The sequence below is a fragment of the Arvicanthis niloticus genome, chromosome 16 (assembly GCF_011762505.2).
Source record: "Arvicanthis niloticus isolate mArvNil1 chromosome 16, mArvNil1.pat.X, whole genome shotgun sequence".
NCBI lineage: Eukaryota > Metazoa > Chordata > Mammalia > Rodentia > Muridae > Arvicanthis > Arvicanthis niloticus.
Window position 1 is genome coordinate 51559647 of NC_047673.1, and position 23653 is coordinate 51583299.

At 41.5% G+C, this 23653-nt stretch overlaps 1 protein-coding gene across 4 annotated transcripts in view; it reads right to left on the reverse strand.

Moving 5' to 3' along the window:
- Palld (palladin, cytoskeletal associated protein) overlaps positions 1–23653 on the reverse strand; it is a 386960-nt gene that overhangs the window by 196299 nt on the left and 167008 nt on the right. For all 4 annotated transcript variants that reach the window (XM_076914188.1, XM_076914187.1, XM_076914189.1 and 1 more), the window contains 4 exons: positions 16066–16244; positions 9619–9685; positions 7998–8103; positions 4408–4482 (listed from right to left, as the gene is read on the reverse strand). In XM_076914188.1, the coding sequence (XP_076770303.1) occupies positions 4408–4482; positions 7998–8103; positions 9619–9685; positions 16066–16244 (427 nt within the window). The remainder of the gene's footprint in view (positions 1–4407; positions 4483–7997; positions 8104–9618; positions 9686–16065; positions 16245–23653) is intronic.

Below are 23653 nucleotides of genomic sequence, written 5' to 3' on the forward strand. Positions count from 1 at the left end.
ATTTTCAGCACAAACAGAAGTAGATGCTGGATGATGAGAAGTTTAAAGTGCTCCTCAGCTATATTGAGAATTTGAGGCTATCCTGGGCTACTTGAGACTTTTTCTTAAAAAAAAAAAAATCAACTAATGATTGCATTCTTTTCTCCATTTGTGTTTTAAAGTGTAGCAAGTAGCTAGCTTTGAATATGTTTTCATGTTTTACTATATTTGTTGATTCACTGTGTGTGGGACTGGGGTACACTCATACCAGAGGATAACTTGTGGGAGTTGGTTCTCTCCTTCTACCATGTGGGTCCCAGGGAATAAACTCAGGCTTGGTAAAAAGTGACTTTATCAGATGGAATATGATGCTAGCCCTAGAAGATCTCTGACTTTTAAGTAAATGTTTTGTAGTTTATGAGTGTAGCCAGAGATGAGTTAATTTAGTGTTTCAAAACACAGTGTGCGGTCCAGCTTTCTATGAGCCAACCTATGAAATATCCCCGGGAAGCTAAATCTGGTCTATAACAAACGACACCCAAATATTTTTCATGCTTGAGCTTTTAGGCATCAAAGGAGATCTGATCTATTCCTAACATTATGTGGTTTTCCCCTTTGTGTTTAAAAGCAAGAGAGATAGCAAATGCATAGATGCCTATCAATAAAGAGAGACAGAAATCTATGCTGGCTCCTAGATTTTAGTTCCAGCTTGCCTTCTACTGTATGAGAGGCACACACATGCAAACACAAAGATACACACAGACACAGACACAGACACAGACACACACAGACACACACACACACACACACACACACACACACACACACACACACACACACAATCATGGATGGTTAAGCCCAGTAAGCCATTAAGACAAACAAGCTTTAAAAATATAAGGAGAGACCCTCAGAATGATGAGAATCGACCTTCAGAAGCTGTGCTTAGCCATCTAAATCATCACTCAGTGTATCATCTGGGAACCCTAGATGTTTCAGGATCCATATAAAGACCTGTCAACACAGATCATGTTCACTTGGCATTGCGATTCCCTGGAATGGTCTAAGGAAAGAAAAGCCTTCTGGAGTAGCCATCCTGTTAACCATGCTGGGAATCTTAGAGTAACATGAGGAACTAGATGGAGGCACTTTTTTGACAGGAAGAGCCCACTTGCTATGCACTGTCACCGCCAGGCATAAGAGGAATGCCAAAGAATCAGGGTGATGAGTCCAAGGGCCAGCTGAGTTAAGAGCAGATGCAGGATTGTTGTCTAAACCTGCTCCACTAAACCATGGCCTAAAAAGGATGCTGCAAACCACAGACAAAAGCCGCTTAAAGGGAAAAGGAGAAAGCAGTTGCGGGGAAGAGATGCATCCTGCAGAAAGCAGTCTTGCCACACCAGGCACCAAGTCAGAGGGCACACACGCACACAGGACTTCCACACACTCTCTGTCTTTGATTTCTAAAAAAAAACAAGCAACACACATTAAAAGTAGTATTTCCCAGCTATGTTGTTAGTACATAGAACACTTCATGTTCGATTTATATGTGTGGTGATGGGGGGGGGGGAGGGCAGGGAGATGACTGCTAACAGTGTCTATAACCTAGCAGTTGGATTGCAATGGAGGAATCTGAGCTTTCAGTTCTTGATGTTGAGGACGTTCTTGGTGTCCAGGAAGGAATCTTACATTTACACATGCCAGGTCATGACAGAGGAAGTGTTTGACCTTGGGATAAAGGAAATCTAAATGGCACCTCTGTGTTCCTCCACCTGTACCCCTAACATGGACTTGATCTATTTAAAAGAAGAGTCACGTGAAGGCTGGTCATAGTGGCGCAATGTTTAAAATCCCAGCACTGAGAAAACTGAGATGGGAAGATTATGAGTTGGAGACTAGCATGGGCTAAGTAGTAAGATCATGACTTCAACAACAACAACAACAATTAAAAAAAAAAAAAAAAAAAAAGCCTGAGAAAGGGTGTGTTTGCCTCAGGTGCCCCCAAATCAGCTGAGTCGTGGTTTAACACGGCATGATTTAACACAGTCTTCCAGAGATGCCCTTGAGAAGTTGGCTGTGGAAAGCTTCCACTTCATGCTGGCTGTGGGCGCGTGCCCTCTAGGCCGTCCCTGCTCAGAGCATCAGAAGAAAATATCTGTTCTAGAGGCTTAGGTTTGTTAGGGTCTTAAAAAATTTCTTTGCTTTTATTGTTTCTAGCTTTTTTTTTTGGAGAGGCGTTTCAACTGCTATCATTTGTTTTCTACGCTCAGTGGGAAAACAGTGACTGCATAGAAAGAGGCCGCTACTAAGCTTGGATTCAGTCAGGCTTCAGAGGCAAAATAGATCCACTTCCCTACACAAAGATAGCAAAGCTGCTTTTGGTGTGGCCTGACAGAAATTCCTTCTCCCCATCTCCGTCTTTCTTTCTTGAGAGGGTTGACACTCTCTAGTCCAGGCTGAACTCACAGCACAGCTGGCTGGTCTTGAACTCACAACACTCTTGACTGCAGCCTCCTGAGGGCAGGGATGATGCCCGAGAGCCACTCAGGGCATCATCAGAGTATTATAAAGTTATTTTCTCATGTATCTTCAGCTTACTTGAATTTTTTTTTTTTTTTTTGTGAAAAGTATAGAGTTCCACTTTTTATTTTATTTTATTTTTAGCCAACTAAAGAATCCACTGTGTCCCCAAGTGTCTCTATATGCCTGTAGTTATTAGAATATCTCTGCAGGTGCTATTCTGACTCCTCAGCAATTTGAAGAGACTCATGCCTTTATCCAAAAGTGTTTTGGATTTGGGGTTTGGATTTATTTTAAATATTCAATGTTTACATATACATGGGAATATCGTGGGCATAGGATCTCTCCTAGTTAGCTTCTGTTGGCCTGGAATTACTTGCTGAGTTTCAACTGAGGAACTGCCTTCATCAGACTGTCCTGTGGATGGGTCAGTGTGGTATTTCTTGATTACTGACTGATGTAGGAGGGTTCAGGCCACTATAGGTGGTACCAATTGCTCTGCAAGGAGTTGCTTAAGAAAGCCCGTTGAGCAGAAGCTAGGGAGGTAGCCAGTAGGCACAATCACTCCTTGGTTTCTGCCTGAGTTCTTGCTCTCACTTCCCTCTATGTTGGGTCGTGACCTGGAAGTGTAAGCCAAATAAACCTTTTCCTCCCCAAGTTGCTTTTGATCATGGTGTTTATCACAGCAACAGAAAACACAAGAAGACAGGGCACAAGCAAACATGAAAATCATTAATGTTTTCTGAATCCCTAATACACATGTCCCAAGGGAATTTTATATGGTGTTTAGAGTACACCCATGCATTGACTGAGATTGTCACGTCATGAGGCCGAGGACAGGATCTTTCACTTGAGGCATCAGTCAATATGCAGTTTTAGTTTTTAAAGCATTTCAGATTAGGGATGCCCAAATTTTACTATAGCTAACAGACCTTTAGAGAACCTTGGTATCTTACAGGACAAATTTACTTCTTTCATAATGGTGCCCCGTTGATCTCTTCAGCAGAACCCTGGCTAGTTGCATTAACTTTTTTCCCCCCCTACAACATAACTTTTAGAACCAAGTTGCTAAATTCTGTATCAAACAAATGGATAGAAACAAGGAACTTGTTAAGAGTTCAGCAAAATTTGCAAAATATATCCTATGTCGGGGGACTAAGGACTTCATTCATTAGACTTTCTACGTGAGCATGGCTTATCTTTCCTCTTATTTGGTCTTTTAAAATGTCCATCAATAAAGTTTTACACTTTCTCCAAAAACACAAAGACAAAAAGAGAATCTGCATGGACTGGTTTTTGACTTCTGTAGTCATTCAATGACATGGGACTCATGCAACTTGGCAATGTAAATCTCCAACTTAAAACAATGGAAAAATCACTTTTCTTCTTTGTTTGCTTGGGCTGTTTTTTTTTTTTTTTTTTTTTTTTTTTTTTTTTTTTTTTTCTTTTCTGTAAAGCTTCCTAGATATTTCAAAAGGTTTCCTTGATGGTAAAAAAGAAAGTTGATTGAGTCTTGGAATTCATTGTATAGGACCAGTCCTGGCCTCCCAACTCTTAAAAAGCCTTGAACTTCTGCCTCCAAGTGCTGGGACTACAGTTATATGCCACCATGTCCATCTAGCTATAAAGAAAGAAAACAATTAAACACTAAATTATTCCTACCGCTGTTGGCTTTCCCACTAGGTCAGATGTTTGTCTTCACCTACATACAACTGTGTTTCTCAATCTCGCATAAGAAAATAGCCATACAGTCATTATTCGACTGATACCTACCTATCCCCTAAGGTAACCATGATGATCTGCCTATTAATATCTTCATTTCAAATCTTAAGGGCTGCTACATAAAGTCACATGTGAATGAAATTTAAGCACTAAAGAAAACATGGAGAACGAGACTTCCAGATGTCAGACCTTAGTAAAAACAGGAAGAAGGCAGCCCATGGTGGTTCCGTCAGGTCGGCAGAGATATGAAGTAGCACTGTGAACCTGAAAGAGCAGAGACACATGGATCAGATTCTTGATCTATAAATCTCTGAAAGAGATGAGCTAAAGAAGCCTTTCATTGTGGGGACTGCTCCACATGAATGATTCCAGGGTATGGAAGTGTCGCCATACGTTACCCACTAGTCTACTCTTACAGCACAGACATTGTTCTGCCCCTAATTTCACATCTGTTACTCTTCTCTGTTCAAAAGGATATTGGAGGCAAGAGCTCCCTGGGTCTTGGGGGAATCTGAGAGCTTTTAAATGCCATTACCAAATGGATTTCTGTGTGTGGGACTTCCACAGGGGTCTGTTAAGACATTCTCACAGACACTATATTTTATTTTAAAATACAGACCGGATTCATTGAATCAAAAGGATAAGCTATTGGCAATGAAGGGTAAAGTAAGTAATGGAAACATCTGCCAATCTTATTTTTAATGTGAACTCTTTCAATAAAGGAGGATAGAAAATATGAGTGAAAGAAATAAAACTCATTTATTGATGTATAAAAAAAAAACTCAAGGTACTGAAACTGTTACTGAATAGCATTCATCTCAGGGGAAGTAAAAGATTTCAGAGCTGTGAATGGAAAATAAAAAGCAGTAAATGGAATTTGTGTGTGTGTGTAAAATTGCTTATTTTCAAGTAATCTGGACTCACTTATAAATTGATAGCAATCTGATAACAATCGTCTGAATAGTTCTGTGGAGATACTATGGCAGTGACAGATCTTATTCATTGTCCCAGGAATACATTTTACTGGCTTGTGTTTTGGGAGGTCTGTATCTTACTTTTCACTATCATTCACATCCAAAGAATACACGGACACTTTTCTAGTAGTATCACCCTGGGTCAGACACTGTTTGGAATTTCACATGAAAACAAACTCAGAAACTCTTCACAGCACCCCTGGGAGACTGCTGGTCTTATCATCTCCAGTTTGCAGACAAAGTAATTAGGGCCAGAGAGGTCCCTTCAGTAAGTGTGTGGAGCTGGGATTTGAACCCAGGAACTCTGGCTCCCATATATTAAACTTTTCATCTCATTGGCTGTAAGGAAGAAATGATAAGCACTTCAACCTCACATCTGGATGCATTCATAAACTAGGATGCATTCCTCAAGAGTTCTTGTAGAAATAAAGAGCCATTGACAACGTGCTCTACGCATCACTGTAGCGTTTGCATCTACACATCAATGTATGTCCTTCTCATCTGTATCTCACGAGAAATTTGGCCATATTGAGAAGCATCTGGAGTTTTGCCCAGCCTATTCTATAGACTGGGAAGGAATGGGCCCTGATGACTTCTGCTTTCTGCTATGAAATATCTAGCATAGTGCTTAGCATTCAGATAAATACTAGCTCATAAGTGGGGGCAGGATCAGGTGTGTGAGGAGATGGAGGAGAAGACTGAGAGACAGGAAATTGAATGGAGTTGCATAGCAGTGGGGGATGGGGAACTGGGGGTAGCCACTAGAAAGTCCCAGATGCCAGGAAAGCAAGAAGCTCCCAGGACCCAATGGGGATGACAGTAGCAGAAATACCCAAAAAAAGGAGAGAGAGAACCTGTAGAGACCATATCCAGAAGTTAAGCATGGCCCCCGGTTGAGGGATGAGGCCACCCACCCATCTCAAAAATATTAACCCAGAATTGTTCCTGTCTAAAGAAAATACAGGGACAAAGCGTAGAGCAGAGACGGAAGGAAAGGCCATCCAGAGATTGCCCACCTGGGGATCCATCCCATCTGCAGACACCAAACACAAACACAATTGCTGATGCCAAGAAGTGTTTGCTAACAGTTATAGCTGTCTCCAAGAGGCTCTGCCAGAGCCGGACCAATACAGATGCAGATGCTTGCAGCCAACCACAGGATTGAGAACAGAGACCCCAGTGGAGAAGTTAGGGGAAGGACTGAAGGAGCTGAAAGGGTTGCAACCCCATAGGAAGAAAAACAATATCAACCAACCAGACTCCTCAGAGCTCCCAAAGACTAAACCACCAACCAAAGAGTACACATGGAGGAACCCATGGCTCCAGCTGCATATGTAGCAGAGGATGGCCTTATCTGGCATCAGTGGAAGGGAAGGCCCTTAGTCCTATGAAGGCTCGATGCCCCAGTGTAGGGGAATGCTAGGACAGTGAGGTGGGAGTGGGTAGGTGGGTGGGTGGGGTAGAAGGGATGGGGGATGGGATGGGGGTTTGCAGAGGGGAAACCATGGAGGGGGATAACATTTGAAATGTAAATAAATATAATAACCAATTAAAAAATACTAGTTGATAACTAAAAGCCAAATTCTTGAATGAAAACTACCCTTGGTTTTGAATGAGAACCCAGGTTGAGTGGTTTAAAGAAATATCTATCATGGTTGCCATTTCTGGGCCATTTATTCTTGTTGGTTCCTCTCAAGTTTATGAACACAATTGTCTTTTCTCTACCAAGTTTGTCTTTTACATGTTACTTGGTATGGCATGTGGTACTTATGATCCTGATAATATCGTGGATAATAAAAACTCATGGAAGGCCATAGGATACACACGAGACAAACCTCCTAACTGGAATGGGTTTACTTACCAGGAGTGTCTGGGAAACCTTCGACTACATTTGTCCTTAAAGATTTACATCGTATCAATTCTTTACAGTCATTTGAATTTGTCTTTTACTCAAGGAGCAATGCTGCCGGTGTTTGGAAAGAAAATCCACTACAGTCCCTTCTTACGATGTGTTCTTTCTTTGATAAAACAGTCTCACACTGACCTCAAATCAATATTTAAAAACAGTATAGTGGAATCAAAGAGTTTGAATTGTTTTTTTTTTTTTTTTTTTTTTTTTTTTTTCGAAGCCATACTGTTTGGCCTTCTGAGATGGGAACACTTCCTGTTGGTGCATGAACTTTACTGGTCTCTTTAAATAAGCTAATGAGATAGGCTAACTGGAAGAAAGGACAGCTGGGACAGTCAGAGCTAAGGCTGATGTTACTATCTTATTATCGGCTCAGAAATTCCTATTTGAAATGGCTGTTGATTTATAGATAGTGTGGCTGTGATTACAGATTATTCTTTCTTTCTTTCTTTCTTTCTTTCTTTCTTCCTTCCTTCCTTCCTTCCTTCCTTCCTTCTTTCTTTTCTTTTCCTTTCTTTCTTTCTTTCTTTCTTTCTTTCTTTCTTTCTTTCTTTCTTTTTTTTTTTTTTTTTCAAGACAGGGTTTCTCTGTGTAGCCCTGGCTGTCCTGGCACTCATTCTGTAGACCAGGCTGGCCTTGAACTCAGAAATCTGCCTGCCTCTGCCTCCCAAGTGCTGGGATTAAAGGCGTGTGCCACCACTGCCCAGCTACAGATTATTCTTAATGATCAAAAGTGAGAACATTAACCATTAGTTTTTTTCCCTTCAATTGTTTTTTTTTTTTCCTCAGAAAATATTGCACGAGAATGTGTCAGTCAGAATCAACTTCCTATTCTTAAAACAGAAGGGCTTGCTTGCTCCTGAACTCAGTTCCCTGAAGGCCGGAGGCACAGTTACCTGTTGGACTGGCACAGATAAGGGCTGAATCACGGCTGTGGTCACGCCTGTCTTTGGAGATGAGGAGCCTATTGTCAAGGAGACGGACGTTGTTTTCTTCTGAGCTCTGGAAAACAGGGAATCGAGTGTTAGAAGCTTTATGTTGTTGTTGTTGTGTGTGTGTTTTAATATCAGTAATTGTTCTTTAAAATATTTTTACAAAAGACTTAGGTTTCTTTTTGTAGACCTGGTCTACTTCCAATAAAATTTGTTTCAGAAGTTAGAACTTACCAAAACAAATGGCCAAAAGAGCTGTACTGTCAGGGCATGGGCAGAACAGACTTTAATAAACACACAGAAGAACAAGAATGAGCCAGAGGCGACTCACACCGATAAAGATTTTTTAAGGTATTATTTTGTTTTAAATCCCAAGAGAAAATAAGAACTGGGGAAGCTTCAGTCTTTATCAGTTAGCAAATATTTGCCATCTTTACGGTTAGGGTCCTATGGTTAACTCAGTTTTAGTGTTTATTTTAGGGCTAACAGCTGTCGCTTTTGCTGACTTCTAATTTTGTTGAGAGTGGCTTGGAATTTTTGTCTTCTCTTAGTGCCGAGACTTTAGTGTTATAGAAGAGAAAGACTTAGGGCAGTCCACTGGCAGGCTCAGTGTAGCCTAGAGAGTGCAAAATCTCTGAATCTGAATTCTAACTTAGATCAGGACAAATGTACAACTGTATAATCTCCTTTAGCAATGGTGATTAAATGACGTTGAGTGGACATGATTTTTCAAATTACATGTGATTATTTTATTTTTGTAATAGTCTTATAATACAGTACTCATATTAATGTGTAAGGATCTAATCAGGGAAATTAGCTTTTTTGTTTTGTTTTTTTTGAGACAGGGTTTCTCTGTGTAGCCCTGGCTGTCCTGGAACTCACTCTGTAGACCAGGCTGGCCTCGAACTCAGAAATCTGTCTACCTCTGCCTCCCAAGTGCTGGGATTAAAGGTGTGCACCACCACTGCCTGGCAAAATTAGCTTTTTTTTTTTTTTTTTTTTTTTTTTTTTTTGTAGATATAACTGTTATGTATTTACTAGCAACTAAAAACATTTGTTAGCACATCTAACCATTAATGGAATTTTCTACAAACTCAGGTAGACTTGGCTATACTTTTGTAAAATAGAGGAGACAGTAACATTATTTTAGTAACACATATCTCTGTAGGGATAAGCAAATTCTGGCTTTTTCAGATATAAGGTCTAACTAGCAAAAAATGTTTATCCAAACAAAAGAAAATCCATTTCTGGCTCAATTAGACATTTTGATTCTCATTCGGACGTAACTGATTTTTCTCTCAGTGTGACTGGTCTTGCCATTTACTTAATCAGCTCAAAGGTTGTCTTTGAAGCTAACGGCACTTGGCTCAGTTTTGGCATAGTGAGAATGAAACCCATACCCACAGTTTAAAGTCATACAAAGTTAAAAAAAAAAAAATGCATCTCAATTCCAAACACACACTCTCTCTCTCTCTGATAGACACAGCTTGACCATACCCAGCCCAGCACACCTGGCTTCAAAACCCAGCGGCTCTGTCACCCCTCTTTGTCACAAGGGTCATCAAGGGACTCAAAGGCAACTCACTGTGGCATAGCTCCAGCTTTTGATATGAAAGATAAGCTTTCACTGTCAGAGTCCGTTGAACTGGCTCCTGGAAGACATTAAAGATCATGAGACAGGACATGCGCAGTACCAGTATGTCCAAGAGTTCCTAAGAGTATGATGGTCTTCGTTTGTAAATAACAACCTGCAAAGTCTTATTTGTGCTACAAATACACATAGAAATCGAAGATGATTCAGTGTCAAATCAATTTTTATTGCTGTTTCTTCAGAAAACAGTCTTTTAAAGGTACTAATTAATAGCTTCCTTTAGACCACCGTGCTTACAATTTATTATTAGCTTCCTTTTATATCTCTTTGGCCATCTCAGCCATCCTTTTACATGGTTAGAAAACTATGAGACAAATGTGAGTGTCTTTGTGGAAAAATGCCCATAGTTGTAAACTTTAACCCTGGGAGATCACATGGGGTGGGCTGCTGATGTCTTCAACTACTGTTAATCAGAAGCAGCTTCCTGACTCTTCATCTCAATGTGACAGTGCCCGCCTGACTGCAGTAAAGTCTCTCAGGTCTTTTGTTGACCTTGAAAACAGTCTTGCTGAGGTAACTCAGTTGGAATGTTTGCTTTGTCCCTTCCCACTTCTTCCGGTGTGGGTGTTCTTCACCTAGCTCCTGTATTACCAAGAAGGCTCTTGTCTTTCCATTTCTTTCCCCTGCAGATCCTTCTCTTATGCCAGATTAATTTTTTCCCCCTAGCATACACCCTTCCTATGAAGGCACAAGATGTCTGAATTTAAAGGAGAACTCCGAAAATCTGACATCCCACAGACTTCGTGATTTCGCCAGACTTCCAGCATTTGCAAATCACGTGATCCCCATCCACAGAACTGAATGTACTCATTGGCGGATGGACACGGCTTTAGGGAGCTGGGATGTGGTCCCAAAGACATTCAACCTATACACAAATCCTTGTAGAGTCCTGGTCTTGGGAGCACACAGATAGAAGAGCGAGAATTTAATACCTTATATGGCAAAATAGGGAACCATCAAAGTGGGAGAGAAGTGTGGGCAGAGAGAGGAATGGAGTGAGCTTGTAGTCCTAAGTAGGGAGCAAGGGAGGCTCACAAAGAATGAAGGGGAGGGAGAGGCCCCTTGTCATGTGTCAGCTTCCTCCTTTGTTCCTGCAGTTCTATGACTCACTTTCATTGTCGCTATTCTGCCTCTTCAGGAGGATGGCTGTCTTCTCTGGATTTTGAGGTCTCCTTGTTTATACCATGCATCTCACCTGTCATTTCTGCTGAAAAAATTATCAGTCCTCCAAGAATTGAGGGAGGGTTAAAAAGGAGCTACCAAACGGAGAATGGTTACTATGTCCTCAGCAGTCAGCCCGGCTCCTTACACCTTTGGATTATGATAACCTATCATAACCTCACCAAGAAGTAAGTGATGCCCACTCCATAGGCAGCAAAGTGGACTCAAGCTGCTGGGTAACTTTGCAGGTGGTGATAGGCTGCACTCTGTTTTTGAATCGTCCCCTCCCCATGACCTTCTAGGTTGTGCATATCTGGATTCCTCAGAGTGCTTAGTTCCATGCTTGCTCAGAGCTGGCCTTTAGCCTCTGTCGGAAGCATGCAGTTAGGGAATTACAAGGCTTATTTGGGGACAGGGAGTGGAGTGTGTAGCCGAAAACCAGCAGCATGCGGGAGAGGCAATATTTGAGGCCAGTTAGATAGGGCAGGTCTGGTGTGCTGGAGCCGAAAGACCTGGAGTTTATTAGCAGGGCATTGGAGGTGGTGAGTGGACTGAACTGTAGGGTTAGCTGGGGGAGGGGGTAGTAAAAACAGGCAAAACACATGGAAGCGGTAGAAGCAGACTTTAGAGAGAGGAGGAGGCTTACACTGTGATGAAGAGGTGGGAGGGGCTAAGCAGGGGAAGCCTCTGAAAGAAAACCGGTTATCAGTATGGGCTAGGCTCTTCTGAGATAACAGCTTACTTGGAATCATAAAATTGATTTTAAGGGGAGCAAAGTCCTATGGATGTGGTCCCAGGTGGTCTCAAAGAGGTCAAACATGCGGGAGAAAAACAGCTATGCCCACCTGGCTCCAAACACTTCTAGCAGGTAAAAAATAATTCTCCTCTTTGATTTCTATTTTAAAAGTCTTTCGTGTGTGTGTGTGTGTGTGTGTGTGTGTGTGTGTGGTTTAAGAAACTTAGCGTGAGGGAGCACACACATGCCACGGTACACACGTGTGGCTCAGACTCTATCTCAGTAGATGGGTTTCTCCATCTACTCTTTTATGTAGGCTCTGGGGATTGAACTCATGCTGCCAGCCTTTGGAAGTGCCTTTCCCTGCTGAGTCATCTTGCTGTTTCTACTAAAAGATCATTCTTGCTGGTGTGTGGTTTATACTTCTATTTCTAGCACTGGAGAGATTGAGGCAGGAGGATAACCTTGAATTTAAGGTGAATCTGGACTACTTATGCAGTTGAGTCCCAGACTAGCTTTGACTAGTCTGGCCCTGTTTGAACAGCAGCAGCAGCAGCAGCAGTAACAGCAGCAACAACAACAATGACAAAACCATACAGCAGGAATGACAACAAAAGATTTATTGCAGGAGTCAGGCATTGTGATGCAGGACTAGACTTGAATCCTAGCACAGACAGATTCTTGTAAGTTCATGGCTAGTCTATGTTACAAAAGGAACTCTTAAACAAAACCAGACAGACAGACAGAAAGACACACTTTCTTGGACTGTAGCTATAGCACAGAGGCAGAGCTCCTCATGGGTACAGGAATATCTGAGGTTTGGTCCCTACATAGACAAATTTAAAAACATAAAAAATGAAAAAGAGTTTTCTTTCTCCCTTTTTGCAATTGATTATCAGAGAGAGATAGTGAAAAGCATTAGTATCTTTGGGGTATTTTCTGCACCTGCCCAGCCCTTGTGGAATGTCAGGGTCACCTTATTTCTCAGGTGTCCAAACAGCTGTGGCAGGGTGGACCAGACCCAATCCTTACAGTGCCAGCTACTTCCTTTCCGTCACCTGATAGCAATTCCTCTCTCCCTCTGCAAGTCTGCCCTTGTGGGTTATCTGCTGCTCAGAAATGTTTATGACATGGGTAGATGCTTGGGAGACAATAATTTAAATGAAAAACAAACTAACAAAGCAGGTGCAGAAAACTACTTGAAGGAAAAGATGCACAGGAAAAAGATAAGACATGGTAACACACTAAAAGCGACTATTGGGCTGGACAATGGCTTGGTGGTGCGGTGTACGGATAAAGCCCTAACTTCAGTTCCCAGCAACGCATATATACCCACAGAGAGGATCACAGGGCAGTGAGGCTATGAATGGTTTTATATGTTGTGTGTGTGTATATTTTTTTTAAAAAAAGAAAATACTATTTTTGTGATCTTTAGAATAGCCAGCACCACACTAGGATCAACTCCAAAGATACTGACAATGATCTGATTTCAACACACAGAGCCACTGTTAAAGGTCATACAGCAACCATTAGCAATCCATAAAAATATTAGGAACAATATTTTAAAATACATAATATGAAAAACAGCCTAAATATTCTTAGGTTCTCTACATAAAATTTCAAATCTAGCAGAAGGCAAATGTGCTTGGATACCCATTAGGCTATCAGACACTGGTGCACTATGGTGGTCTGGCATTTGGGGCTTGACCTCACAGGTGCAGAAGGAACATTTGCCCATGCAACCTCATGGCATCCTTCCAAATCTCACTACCTAGCACTGAGCAAATACAAACCGACGTCAAGCAGTACCCGCCTCCTTGCATCTCTCTTCTGCATTCCTGTCCGACCTCCCTATCTTCTGATGCTGACTTCCCGCCCTCTCCTCCAGATTCACATTCTTCATGCCCACAAGGTCTAGTTCAACCCAGCTTCATACACCCCACATTTCAGGGCCACCACCCTACCCTTCAGAGTTCCTGAAGCTATACCAATCCCTGTAATTAATTTTACAATGGTAAGAGGAAGGAGTGGTAGAAAGTTGGGATGGATTTATTTCACATGTTGTTTATCTTTCCTATTTACATATTTCTGAGACTACTCCTCATCTTATACCTACACGAGCCTTGTTCTTCTGCCCCCTTAAAGATGTTGTATCTTAATCCTTCCTCTCTTCTGCTCTCACTTATGATGTCTTTTCATCAGCATATAAACACATTCCAGGAACTCCTGTCTGAAAACAACTGTCCTTTATGACCTCATATTCTTTTCCAGATACTGCTAATGTTTCTGCTGGTGACTTGGCAGAACTTTCTGAACAACTATCCGGGATCTGCTATACTGCTTCCCCAGTTTGCAGACTTGTCTCATCTAATGACACCCTGTCCTTGAACTCCCTCTTGCTAAAAATCACCAACAGCCGGGCGGTGGTGGCGCACGCCTTTAATCCCAGCACTTGGGAGGCAGAGGCAGGCGGATTTCTGAGTTCGAGGCCAGCCTGGTCTACAGAGTGAGTTCCAGGACAGCCAAAGGCTATATAGAGAAACCCTGTCTCGAAAAACCAAAATAAATAAATAAATAAATAAATAAAAGTCACCAACAATGCCCAGCATGGCTAAAGTCGTTGCTTTGCTCCTTGACCTCATTTGACTTCTCAGTAGAATGGACACTGACTGCTAGCAAGTCGTGCCTTCCTGAAGCTGCTTCTGTTTCCTGGGGTAATGGTTAGCTTTAACTGTCAACTTAATACAGTAGATCATCTGGAAGGCAGTAAGAGATTGTTTTGATTAAGTTGATCTGTGAACATGTCTGTGATGGATTGTCTGGATTATACTAATCAACATGGCAAGATCCAGCCCACCATGGACAGCACTATTCCCTAGGCAAGGGGTCTTAGACTAAGTGTAAAGAGTAAATTAAGCAATATAAAGCCAGTAAGCATTCAATTCTCTCTGTTCTTAACTATAAATATCATGTGACCTGCTGTTTCAAGTTCCCACCACCTTGCATTACCTGACATAATGGACACAAACCTAGAATTCTGAATGAAAACAAACCCTTTCACCTCTAAGTTGCTTTAGTCCCTATCACCTGGCTGACGATGTCCAGGTACCCTGGAATCTGTTGGTTCCTTCTGCCCTTCTGGGCTTCCCTACCCAGGCCTTTGCATGTGGTTCCTCTGCCTGGAGCACCCTTTTTCCTGCTTTTCCATCTCTGCTGGTCTGAAATTAAATGTCACCTTTTCAGAGTGGCTTTACACCCACACATCCAGTCAACTGCCCTTATGTCCTTCATAGACTTGCCAGGTCTTGATTGTTAAGGATTTTCCTGGGCCTTTTCTTCTAGACTCCAGAATAGCTATGTATTCACTAATGTGAGCTTTGTGTTGGGACCAGTGCCCGTTTCACAGCAGTTATCAAACATACATATGAGGATGGCAAAACCAAAAAAAAAAAAAAAAAAAAAAAAAACATTACTGTGTTCTGGAAAATGCTATCAGACCAGAGAAGGCAAGGGTAATAGCATCTCCAGAGATAGTTAGAACTTCCTCTTATTCTGGGGCAGCAAAGAAGCGGCAACCTTCCCTGGGTTTGAATCTTTGACTTAGGTGAGCATGCAAGTATGCACACATACACACACACATACACACACACACACACACACACACACACACACACACACACACGGAGTAGAGGATATCTAGCCATTTTTATTTATATTATGTTATTAATATCATTACTACTACTGTGTGTGATGGGCACACTCATGATGGCACATATACCATAACAAGTGCGGAGGTCAGGGGAAATCTCTTGGGAGTCTCTTCTACCATATGGGTCCCAAATTCAAGTTGTCAGGCTTGACAGCAAGTGGCCCTACCCACTGTGCTGTCTCAAGGGCCCAAACAATGGAATTTAGATAATTTCCAACTAATAATAGGTTTTGAAACATTCAGAAAAGGTTTTCTGCTGATATTTAAAACTTGACCACTCCTCAGCTCCTGGTGGTCCTCCAGTAACTCAATGCTGATGCGGATGGACGTTTATGACCAGCAGCGTTTGAGCAAGGCCTGAATCTAAGCATCGCTGGAATTAATTCATATAAACATTTCTTCCTTAAACTCACAGTTGGATGATACAGTGTTTTAAATGTTTTAAGTTTTCCATACTTCATTTGCCTGGGGGTGGGGAAGGGCTACATTGGGTGCTTTATATTGTAAATCAGTTCAAGTGAGTGTGATGGAGATAAAAGGAGTGTCGGTGTTGGCATTAGGCACAGTTGGTGCGTGCCTGATTGTCAGAACTGTTCGAGGAAGAATTCAGTGTACTCCTAGAGTTGTGGTTGTTGTTGTTGTTTTAGGATAAACAAGGTTTAACCTACAGGACTACAGTGCCATTTGTTTTGGAAAACTGTAAACACAGGATGCAAGGATGCCTGAAGGACAGCCAGAAGACCATCCGCACTTCCCGCCACCATACCCTGCTCACCTTCAATGAACACCTCTGCAGATGTGCTATCTGAGCCGCTGGGGTTTGTAGCCAAACACGTGTAGCGACCTGTGTCGTCCTCAAAGGCCTCGGCAATGACCAAGGTGTGCAGCTCCCCACTCTCGCAGTGGATCTGAATGTCAGGACTGTTGTACAGCTCCTTCCCCTCACAGAACCATCTGTAAGACATGCAGAGGGCAGGGATGACAGAGGAATGGGTGAGGTATAGGCTGGATGCTCAGCAAGGCTCATACTACGCTAGAAGCTTGCTTAATAAGAGATCTGTGTCAGAGTTACTTCTGGAAACTGAACCTAGACTGTGAAATTAATGACTAGACATACTCAGCCCACAAAGGGTTTCTTTGCAAAGCATCTTGCACAGTTTAGTAACCTTAAATTAAGCGACCTTGTTGAACTTGTAAATTATATTTTGGTTACAAAATTAAGGGACTAAAACCATCAAAGTGCTTTAACAACATGTTTAATAATGAAAGACTCCCACAATCGTTATAATTTTACCTATTATTCTTATGTAAGGAAGCATATAAAGAAATATAAATTTCATGCTCAAACATTCTGTGGTGCTCAGGAAACACGGTCATTAGTGCAATTTCTGTTGACCAGCAAGACTCTGAGCACCGAGCAGGACAGGTCCAATGCCTTTGCATTTCTGATATCTACAACAGTTTCTAGCTGACTGCTTTGTTCTCCAAGATGGAGAGAGAGGGAACAACTGGGCTGTACTTTATTCTTGCCAGTCAGTGATTTCTTTTCCCAAACAGTGGGAGAGCCTGAGCTGATTGACAGAGGTTACCTCCCACAGACCTTCTTCTATTTCCCTAGCTCCTCAACACAACAGCAGCTGCTTTTACACAAAACAAAACAAAACAAAACAAAACAAAACAAAACAAAACAAAACATCCCTTCCCCTCAAACCTGCTAGAATGATGCGTTTTTAAAGAAACACACAGGAATATGCTAGTTTAAAATAAGAATCCCAGAGATTCTGGATTTACTTTTTCCATTCAGCTCTTAATGACATGAAGAAATTGGTTCTATGTCTGATATTCTGTAAGATTCTATGGGCTTGGCGCCCTTTTGTGAAAAGATGATGACATTCGGGACCAATTTTTTATTTGGAGTCACGGGATGTAGACCTATATTTCCTCTGAAAATAAAGTCAGTGAAACAAAGGCAAAGACGCTCGCTAATTCTCAGAGTGCTAACCCTAGAAGCCACAGTAAAAATCGCCTGTGGATACTTACAAGAGATAAGCCATGACTTCAGAAATTAACGAATATAACATAGCTGGCCGACGCCACGCACCATTTTCTGCAATGTGGCTCATATCATTTAAGGGTGGCGACAGAAAGGGGCAGTCTTTCTTGATTCTGGGGCCCAGTGTGATTGTTCTTGTTTGTGTAGAGTCTTAGAGAGCCACCAGCTTTAAGCCTTGTCTCATCCCCTTTCTTCTCTCCTTACACAGCCTTAGTCCAGCTTGCCACCCACTAGCACTGAACTGTGATGTTGGTCTTAGTTGATCCCGTATTTCTGAAATACGATAAATTCCGTGTCTGTCATCAAACTAAAGCTCTTGAATTTCTTCCACCTGTCACTCCTTAAACTTCACGTCTGTCATTGATGGCTTCCTGGTGACTTCACTTTAGCTTTATTTTCTGTTGTGCTTTTTATGATAAACTTCTGTTTCTGTCAAATACTCCAAGGACTCTCTACACTGTTACATCTCCTCAAGGGTTACTCTCCTACCCTTCTTACCCACACCTTCCCTTCTTTGCAATTCTCTTGTGGTGCTCTGCATTAATCCTCATTACAAATATCTTCTCCCAGGCCAAGCCAAAGGCTTGCTCAACGGACACACTCCACTGACCACACAACCGCTGAGTGTTGTCTAAACAAAGGAACGGAATTGAATTTGGTAAACTCTGAAATGAATGTGGAGTTTGGGCATCTGTTCTGGCAGTAGATAGTTTTGTCTTGCAGGAAAAAGAAGAAGATATAAACACACCATTAAGAGAAAAGGAATCATGAAAAAGTAACAGGAGGTTTAAGAAGATGATGATGTCCATGGGGGTGGATGTACCTCAATGGGAGACCTTTGTCAGCTGTACACGAGTGTGTGCAGAATGTCACCTTCTAACTCAGCAAATGTATAGTCTGCAGCCTGTTTTAACATGGTTGCCAGCAATTTCTGCTTTGTATACTTCTGAATGGCTGAGAGGGGAAAAAAATCAAGAGAAGAATAATATTTTGTGACACTGAAAATTGCAATAACCTCAAACTTTGGAGTCAATAAAGTTTTTTTTTTTAAAGTATAACCAGATTCATTCATTTATATATCACCTGTGGCTGCTTTTGCCTTATGACAGAGGAGCAGTAAATACACTGTCCCACTCTGAAACTCACTTTGGAGGAAAAGTTCTCCAGTGCCTGCTTTTTTGTTTCTAAACTGCAGACCTTGGGGCAGCTGCCTCAGCACCACCTGGAGTTTTTAGACATAGAGAATCCTGACTCTCCATCATAAAGAATCCCTCTGTCTGCTCCATCATTGCAGAGCCCCGAGTGCTTCATTTGAATGTAACCCTTAAGTCCAGATCTAATATGCCCTGGTACTGCTAACCTTTATCAACGACTCTTGATTCTTCATTCCAAGGCCATTGTGTGTCGTATCTATGGTCTCTTATATTAAGGCATATTGAAAGTCCTTTTGTTTTGCCCATCGATACTTAAAAGCTTCTAACATCACTTCACTTATTTGACCATTGATCACTACTTTTTAAATGATTTAATTCTTTTGTATATACAGGTGTTTTGCCTGTATCTATGTATGGGTACCATGTGTATGCTTGGTGCATATGGTGGTCAGAAGAGGATGTCAGATCCCCTGGCACTGTACTTATGGATGGCCAAGAGGTTCCATGTGGTACTGGAAATTTAACCTGCATCCTCTGCAAGAATAACAAGTGCTCCAAAGTGCTGAGCCATCTCTCTAGCCCTATTTATGATGAGGTTATTATATCTTTGGTACTACTTTCTTCTATCACTACTCAATGTCTGATGTATTTATATCTTACTTTCCTACTTAGCAAATGGGTTACTTTTTATTAGTACAAAATCGTGGATTTTATAGAGACAATTTCACATACACACCATAACATATTTTGGTTATATTTCCACCTTCCCTCAAAATTCTTCCATATGCTCCTCCTTGCTTTCTCTTTCTGGTTCTTTTTTAAGATAGGGTCTCAGTCAAGCCCAGGCTGGCTTGGAACTTAAAGTGATCCTCCTGGCTTAGCCTCCTCAGTGTGCTAGGGTCATAAATCTAACTCACCATGAATGGATTAATTTTCTTTCCCTCCCCATATCTATACCTTTTAACTATGAAGTGCTTCCTTATTGTAAAAGAAAATGCATTTAGAGCAATTTCTTATTGATCCTCTCAATGTAGCACTGAGCTGGTGCATAGCAGTCACACAATATTCTATTCTCAGCCTTTGAGGGTTACAATTCACTTTCTTTATCAAATGCTCTGGGGAGGCCTGGAGAAAAACACAGTTTTTCTGATCTAGCAATTACCAAACTTAATAGATCATGATATTCTTATTAAGCACCTACTAAAATCTTATGTGCACATTATGAGATGCTTTTCTAGAATATTATTTCCATAGAACTTGTATTTTACAAGACTAATTATGGTGTAATAAAGATAAGTTTATGACTAAAAGAAAAATAAAATCTCTAAGCATAATACATAAGACCTAAAATATACCTTAAAGAGTATATATTTCATATACTAGACAGGGTAAAATAAGTGCTTTCTTTGCAACAATGGACATACTACACATACACAGAGAGAGACACATAAACATCCCCCATACAGACAAACACATAGACAAACACACAGACACAAGACACACACACACACATGCCTGCACACATGCATATACATGCACAAGTTTTTAGGAGGTGAGATCTTCGAGACAAGTTCTTTTGTACCAGGCTGGTCTCAACTCACTGTATCAATTTAATACCTCCCAAGGTTGGTCGTGAACTCATGATCTTCCTGCATCTGCTCTCCAAGTGCTGGTGCCATGGACATGTGACCTCCCACTCAGCCGTTTGCATTATATTGAAGTCAGTTCTTCCTGTGTTTTCCTTTCCTAGTAAGTATATGTTTCTTCCTGATTTATGACTTGGTCCTTTATACATAGTCACTGGGCTTCAGTAAAGTGTTTAGTGTACAGAGTATTTTCCATGTTTCTGCTTCTTTGGCATCTGGGGTATTGTGGTCATGGAGAGACTGACCTTCCCAGGGTCAGCCATACTTAGAGATCTTAAGCTGCCTGCAAGCATGCTTTTCACATGTAACCTAGGCAACTCAAGAGCACCTGCTCCTGTCATATTCTCCACTGGGCTGTCACTTCAAGTGACCATCTGCTTACTTGTCCTCATGGTCCCTGGGCCAGGTACTGAAAAGGAGGAACAAGCCCTGTACTTAGGAACCACCTGAATCATTCAAATGAACCAACCATCAGTTGGCTCATTCAATTACCATCCTTCCCATAGAAATTGTAATACTGGCTTCTATCCACGGATTCCCTGCCTTTATTTGTCCCAGGGGCTGCTGACTTGGTTCTTCTTGAGGTATGGCTGTGTCCCCTCCTTTTGCAAACTGTAAATATAAATGATCTTTGCTTATTTCCCACAGTGTTCCTGTCCTGGCTGGCCTTGAACTGGGAGAGCTACTTCAGCCTCCCCATTACTAAACCAACTTTTAATTGCAATAAGATCCTAGTCGGTTAGTGTCACAATAGCTGGCATTTCAAGACTTGGACCACTGATGGTGATTTAATAAAAGGAATAAGTGTATAGAAGATGAAAGGGCTGGACAGATAATTTAAATTGTACCAGTGTTATAGAGTTTGCCTTAGAATGTTTATGTCAAGAAGTTTATCCACTTTGACCAAGTCAAACTGAAGTGTACTTCCCAGTATAAACTTAAACAAGAAGTGTAGTCAGTGAGCACATCGGGAGAGATCAGTCTCTTCTACTCTTCACATAGCATGTAGCAGATGTAAATCACCTTCTTTGCTAAGCTAAGAGACCCTTTGATTTTGACGTCTTGACAAGCCACATTAGATGAGATGTATGCTATAGTCATGTTTGTTTAGTTAAGTTTGCACGAAGTCATAATTCTAACAGCTTTCTGGCAAAGGACTCAGCGCATTCAGGATTTAGAGAGGAGTTGAAAGTCAGGTCTGTTGATCAAACGCTGACCTCCTAAATTTCTTCCCACATTAAACTCTCATTGCTAGAGGAGTTTAAGAAAACTAATGTTGGCATGGTAAAACTACATCGTAAAGCATGGCCAAGGCCGTGACATTGTCCTGCTCCTCCTGTGACAGACATCACTAATCAATCAGAATGATGTAAGGGATCAGAAGCCTCAGCAAAGCTGTTTGGGCAGACTACAAAGCAGATGAAGTCAAAGCTTAAAGTGACACATGATTGCCATCATAAGCTTGGTCTCTTTCTAGAAAACACAACCTCCTGTTCCTCTAAGTCTTGAAAATCAAAGTCCTTAGGTTGAGAGGGAACCTAGACAAAAATATGTAGTATGCCTAACAAAGAGTATACTGGGTTAAAAATTCTACTTTTTTTGTCTTCTGAATTTGAATATGCAGTGTATGTGTTCCTATGTATACTTGTCTGTGTGCAGATGCATGCTTATGTAGGCTGGATGTCTTCTCTATGGCGCTCTAGTGTTTGAGACAGGATCTCTCACTAAATCTGTAGCACAGTGATTAACTAGACTGGCTGGCCAATGAGCTTTGCAGATCTATGTGTCTCCATCTCCACAGCATTGCTGTTACAGATGCATGCTGCTGTGACAGATCCCTATGTGCACAAACCCAAACTTGGGACCCCATGCTTGTACATCAGGCAGTTCTACCCACCAAACCATCTACTCTGTTTTTGAGACACAGTATGGATGCTTAGCTCAGACTGGCCTTGAACCTGTGATTGTCTTACCTTCTTGTTTTGGTGTTACAGGTGTTGCCACACCTTGAAAACTTTTTAAATAGAAAATTATTAACGCATACAAGTGCAATCTTGTAGTTGCAGTGGAGAGGTGACATAGTGGCTTTTAAGTAATACTTAAAAGTAATATTGTCAGATTGGGGGGAAAGTTAACATGCTGAACGTCTCTATACATTGCATACTTTGTGAGATGCATGTGAGAAATCATTGCATTTAAGAACTTATCTTCCTCTTACAGAAACCTTGTGAAGTCATTGCCATTATAATTTTAGATACAAGCTACTCTCATTTATCTACAGTAATGCAAACAAGGATCACAGACAATTAAATCTAGATAATTTCACCCCCTCCCCACCCCCCATTCCATTTCCTTCCATGCTCCGATCTCCATCTTTGGTCAAGTTTTCAGCTCTAAATATAAACGTGTTTTAACGAAGTTTCCTGATTCCCACTTTCTAATCTCTGGTGCAGCTGCAAAGCAGCCAGGTAGCCACCGAGCAATAGGGAGCCCAGGGTAAATGGAGAAGCCAACCTTGAAGAATTAGTGTGTGTGCTAAATCCCTCCACAATAGAAAGAAGGGTGTGGTTGGAGAACTAATCCCAATGCCACTGGCTGGCAGACTTCAAGGCCATAAACAGGGTCTGATAATCACTTTGCATTAATTGGAAACAAAATGCATAGGGTTAGGTTCTATAGCTGAACTCATTCACTGATTTGTTCATTCAGTTATTTATTTGATCACCAAGGGGCTTGCTGTACTTGAGCTCCCATTGAGTAGTGCCTGGGAACACAGGTGTCTACTAACCTGCAGAGAGGCTAATGGAGGAGGAAGGCCCGCCAGAGACCTGAGGAGCTACATCTAAGGGGCTCAGGTTCCTTCTAGGTTGAAAGGAAGCACAGGCTCCTTCAAAAATCTTCCTAAAAGATGGTTATAGATTCATATTTACAGATTTAAAATCCTGCTTTGGAGAGAAGGCTTTGGTCACTATGGAGAGGATAACGTGGCCAGAGTTCACAGTTTTCTCTTTTTGGTCATAAGCCAGTGTAGAACACAAGAGGGCAAAGAACTGAAATATTTAAAGCTTTATGGAAAAGTCTATTTATATTATTCTGGGCTAGGTTTTGAGTGAAGCTTTTAATGTATATATTTCATTTTTTTGTTGGACAATGCCCCTCAGTGCCATGGACCTCCCACAAAGTCCAACTTAAAAGTGTGGTTATGTCAAGCATCCCAGGTTCATAGGATGGCTGAAGCAGCAGTAAGAACTTGATTGAAATCTAAAAATCTTTAACACTATTTTCATCAAGTGCTTCCTCGATCTCTGTATTTCAAAGTGAGGTTGAGGGGAACCCAGCTCTGCTGTGAATTCAAGGGTAACTGTCTGCAGCCCTGGGCTTGCTCAGAGGTCAGAAAGGGTGGAAGGAGGACTAAAGTCAGGGGAGTGCAGATGCTTCTGAGCAAAGTGCCGTCCCTCAGAACTGCCCATCCTTTTTCATTCTTGGTTGGTAGACCACATTCATAATGAC